The following is a 4843-nucleotide window of genomic DNA, read 5'->3' on the forward strand; positions in this document are numbered from 1 at the left end:
CTAGCGATCAAGATGTGAGGAACCTGCAACATCACCAACGGCTTCTGCATTTGGCCCGCATCCCATCGATAACTTTTGAAACAAATCTTGTAAATTTTTTAAGGTTATAGGGCGTGCCTGCATAATATGTATAGAAAATTAGATATTAGATAAGAACATTTAAGATACATTAGTGTGTGTACTTGTGACTCTGTCCTCGCCACAAAAACTCATGTAAAAAATTATGTAATATTCAAAACGAGGAGTCGTGTATCTAGAAGTATTGATGTCGGTTTTGTTGTGCAACTAGAGATGCCCATAGAAGTTGCTGAGGCATACAAAATTGCAAATACTGTGTGCCTCCAGTATTTATGCGTAATATAGATACTTTTTTTTATAAACTTGGATTTTGGTAGTGAAATTTGCTGTTTTGTGCCACAATAGAGTCCACATTTTTACATGTATATAAGAGATCATCTGGATGGACTTACACGAAGGGCTTCAATATATGGGGCAGTCGTCAGTATTGGCGGAATGAAGCTTCTCAAGAGGAGACAACCCCTGCTGCATTCGAATCACATCAAATTATGTTTGTTAAGTACAACAACCAGACCGCCCCAAGGGACATAAAACCACTCTCAAGCTATCCGGTGCTTGGTCAGAGACATTTTTTACACAAGTTCTAAATCAATAATACAATAACTATAGGAACGATATAAGAATAGAAACACACAACAGCTTGGAAGATATGCTTACAAAGGTTGCTGGCTAACCTTGGATCATCGGACAGTATGACATAACATTGAATAATATTCTTCAAAACTGTAGTAGACGGTTCATCCTGCATCTTTTCAATTACGTCATTAAAAACCTTCATGATTGCACACAACCGGTTTGCAGGCTCACAGCAATACTGTAGTCCCTGCTCTTGCATCATTAATCTTGACATTATCCAAGATGCAGTCTGTATAGCCATATACAAGTGTTCAGAGTGAGTTTAAAGAGCCAATTAACTATGGGTGTCGATCTATTTATATTTTCATGGTGTACCGGAATTGTTTCAGAATTATTTGCTCAGGTTCTTACTAGGACGATCAAGTCTATGCCATGCAATATAAACCTTATGATTTATATATGGCTGGGTAATAATGTTCATCTAACACCAAAATATTAGATGTTCATCAAGTCGACTTGATATGTATTAATACGAAACATGGAGTATTAACTAAAAATCCCTTTTTCAATAAACACCTAGCAGAAACACTAGAAAGGGATATTAATTTGAAATTTTTAGTAACCAGATTTTATACTCTGTACTGTCTTACATTACATGTAAGGTGATATATTGCAGTAAAAAATGCTTGGAAGCGAAAGAATGTTGAGTTCAAATTTTAATGGACACTTACTGATTGTGAAAGTTCGTTTCCATATTCTATGGATTTTAGACACAAAGGGAAGAGTCCTGATTCAAGCAAACAGTGAACAGCAACCTTTGTCGAAGGGTCGCCTACCTGCATAGTAGAGAAGATTCCGATGATATTTGGAGTAGAACCTTATAGGCATATCAGATCATATTAAAGCAAATTGATATGCAATCTGGTAAGAAATAATGGACATTTTCTTCAACTATTGTTCTGATTAAGCTAATTCATCTCAACATTGCATTCAATTCAGAGCTGAAACTTGAAAGGGCGGGTAGCAACTAGCAATGAGAAAATACTTCCATGCAAGGTTACTGGTGCTTAGCTGTTTTAATAATTCAAATGGCTAAAAGTATAAAAAATTGAAGGTATCATGTATTGATTTAGAGTGGAATTGTACCTCCTTCAGAAGACCACCAATGACCCCCAAGCTCATTAGCCTTAGGTACTGGAATGGCTTGCTCGTTTCTTCAGTCTCCAAGAAAGGGTACAAGTAACAATGTATCTGAACTGCAAGGACAGAAGTAAGTTAATACAAGTCTGTCTACGATTAACCTTATCTAGCTCCTTAATTATCCTATTAAAATCAGTTAATAACAATATTTGAATAAGTTATGCAAAATCCTCATCCCAGAATTTATGTAACAAACTTGTAACTTCAACTGAATCCTTGATTTCACCTCAGTGTCCTGTTTCTTTGGTGTTCACATAAACAAATCATACCAGCTTGAAATAAAAAGTGAATGCATTTATATATCAAAACACGTCAAGTTCGACAATATCTTGTGTGGTCTTTAAGTAGCAATCTCAGACATCAAGAAATCAGCAAAAGTTATAGAATGAAATTAGCTTATATCATTTGGTGAGAAGAAGCTATAACTGTGGATACATCCAACTATGTTGAAGAAGACTAATGTAAATACTGAATACATTAGCAGAAACAAGTCACATAGCTTTCAGAAAGTTCAGAAAAATACCATTAAGGAACTGCATCTTCGTTTGAGGGTGAGTGGCCAAGCACTGCATTCAATAGAAAATACACTTTGATATTAGAGTTGCATACATAATTTTTTAGTACATAGAGGACCAGCTATGGCTCCTGCATAAGTAAAAATAAATTTGATGTATATAGATAATAAATTTGATAAGTAAAAATAAATTTGATAAGAAAAAAGTTTGAAAATTAGGAAATCGAACATATAAAGCAAATACATTACAAAGTTAATACCACTAGAAAAGGAAATTAAAGTAGCGGAAATGACCTCAAACAAAACAAGTACATCACAAACTTTACTTGAATCTTTCATAGTAAGTTTCTCAGGTGTTAATGACTTGTATATAGATAATACTTCCTGCAATAAAGAAGATAATTCCATTAATCACCAACTGTAAAACACAACATTCTTATTTGAATAGATAGAATAGCCAATACAAACCACAAGGCTGAGCTTGTCAAACAAAGTAGTAAATCATTTAAATGATTCCAATGACCATCATGTGCGGATTTCATAAATTGTATCAAGTTCTGATTCAGATGTGATGCAACTTGATCTTAAGGGTAGGACTTCTCTAAGACGTGTTACATAAAAGTTGCAGAACTTCCTTACAATGCCTATTTTCCAGATTTTTGGGTTTCAAAATTTCAAATTTCCAAAATATTTGAGATCTCCGCAAATCTTCTCATTAGTTCAATGAAAGATTTCTTCGGCAACTGACAAGCAAATACGGGTGCAGAAGTGCTGGGGTGCGTGGACAAAAATCTAATAAATAAATATAATAATATGGGAATTCGGCTGCGGGGGACACGACATATAGAAATATAGATTTTCTCTAGATTTGATGTTACATATATTCAATCTGGTTAAAAAAACCACAAACTATAAGCAAATTTAATCAAATGCATAACTTATTGATCTAAAACACAAAATACAGGTAAAATATTTTAATTTATGCAAAAATGAACACTAGCATAATACGTTTGTATTTACTAACAAAAACTGATACTTAATTTTAAGAAAATAGGCGGTTAACAGAAATTTTGATTACAAATTGTGGGGAAAGAATCAAAATTAGGATTGAGGATGAATCCCCTATCCGATGAGGGGACGTGCATGTTATAGTATCAGACACAAGGATCAAGGGATTCACAAACAAGTATAATCATTTCAAAAGACAAGAAAGAATAAGGATCATTAATCACCAAATATTGATTAAATACTATATAACTGGGGGACACTGGACTTGAGAAGATCAAATATAACAATGTAACCTAGATACTGCCATTTTGGTTTAGTAGTCCACTTCAGTATTAAGATGTGAGGAAGAAACTCAAATCAAAACAGGGAACTTTTATTGTTAATGTTAACCAAAATTAGAAGTTAATAAAAAGAATTCACGACATGATATAAATTTAAGCAAGCTATTAAAACAAATACATTTAGTTTGATCAATGCAAAGCATTTGGTAGACCCAAGTCATTGTGCATACCGATAGGAGTAAGAAAACCGTACTGATTGACCGCTAAATGTGGAGGGCCAAATCTTGAATTCTTCCCTGTTTCTCTATTGATAAATCACATGTTAGAAATGAAATATACTATATCAGCCATAGACATTAGAACATAGAGTGTAAATAATTTGGCTCTGCAGTCCAGTCTGCACTTTAAACTTCTAACAAGCAAACTTCTAACTTGTATGTTGAGCACTTTCTCCCCCTCACTTGTTGACTCCCCCTGTCTAAATGGAATAATAGGGTATTATTCCATTCATGTATCCAATCATGTATTAAAAACATCATTTATGAATTTACAATTACAGATCAATTTATTTCCACCTAACAACATACAAAAACAAACAAAAATGTACATAAAACAAACAAAAATCTTCATAAATGAAGAAAAATAATGGACCTTAATCTGAGTAAGAGATGAAATGGCCTTTTCGCGATGCTCAGGTTCTCGAAGCAACACAACCAAGTCCTCTACACTAGCAGAAGGCCAATCAATAGCTTTGCTAGCACCATCACAGGGACCATTGTTGTTAGCAGGTGCACCACCATTCGACATAACACTGTTGTCACCTTGTATCGGATCAGGATAAAGAGAGTCAGGGAGATTCAACATTGTTTCAGACAAAAACCCTAGATATGAACCGAACAAGATGGCTGCTGCTGTTATGTTGTGTAGGAAAAGAACACTGAACTAAAGATGCGGCAATATATTGGAGGCTGTAGGAATGAATATTTTTTCGGTATTTATAAGATTTTTCATTTTGCTGGAGTCACTGCTGTGTACCTAGGATTGGGTGCTGGACGTATCCTTTTTGCGGTTATTTGGAAAAACAATTTCTAGGGGACGTTAGAGGTTCATGGTTTTGGGCCTAAACCCACACTTTACATACCTCATCCTTACCTTTTACCTGTAAATTTGTGATTAAATATTTGTA

General features: G+C 34.4%; 1 protein-coding gene across 1 annotated transcript; it reads right to left on the reverse strand.

The window, feature by feature from the left end:
• Positions 1 to 4521, reverse strand: LOC141720303 (cell differentiation protein rcd1-like). The gene is made up of 8 exons (XM_074522646.1): positions 4309 to 4521; positions 2663 to 2752; positions 2378 to 2420; positions 1801 to 1910; positions 1386 to 1490; positions 753 to 943; positions 471 to 543; positions 1 to 117 (listed from the first exon to the last, which is right to left on the reverse strand). Exons 1-8 carry the CDS (start codon positions 4519 to 4521, stop codon positions 1 to 3), a joined length of 942 nt encoding a protein of 313 aa, XP_074378747.1.
• Between the last annotated feature and the right edge of the window lie 322 nt (positions 4522 to 4843).

Source organism: Apium graveolens, chromosome 4 (assembly GCF_009905375.1).
Source record: "Apium graveolens cultivar Ventura chromosome 4, ASM990537v1, whole genome shotgun sequence".
NCBI lineage: Eukaryota > Viridiplantae > Streptophyta > Magnoliopsida > Apiales > Apiaceae > Apium > Apium graveolens.

What these genes read in the sequence shown, in the direction of transcription:
- LOC141720303 (XM_074522646.1), bottom strand. Translation starts at nt 4,521, where the DNA reads ATGTTGAATCTCCCTGACTCTCTTTATCCTGATCCGATACAAGGTGAC. An exon ending in GAAGATGCAGTTCCTTAATG is followed by an intron (nt 1,911 to 2,377) that starts GTATTTTTCTGA and finishes CTGTCCTTGCAG; the next exon opens with TTCAGATACATTGTTACTTG. An exon ending in GAAACGAACTTTCACAATCA is followed by an intron (nt 944 to 1,385) that starts GTAAGTGTCCAT and finishes ATGGCTATACAG; the next exon opens with ACTGCATCTTGGATAATGTC.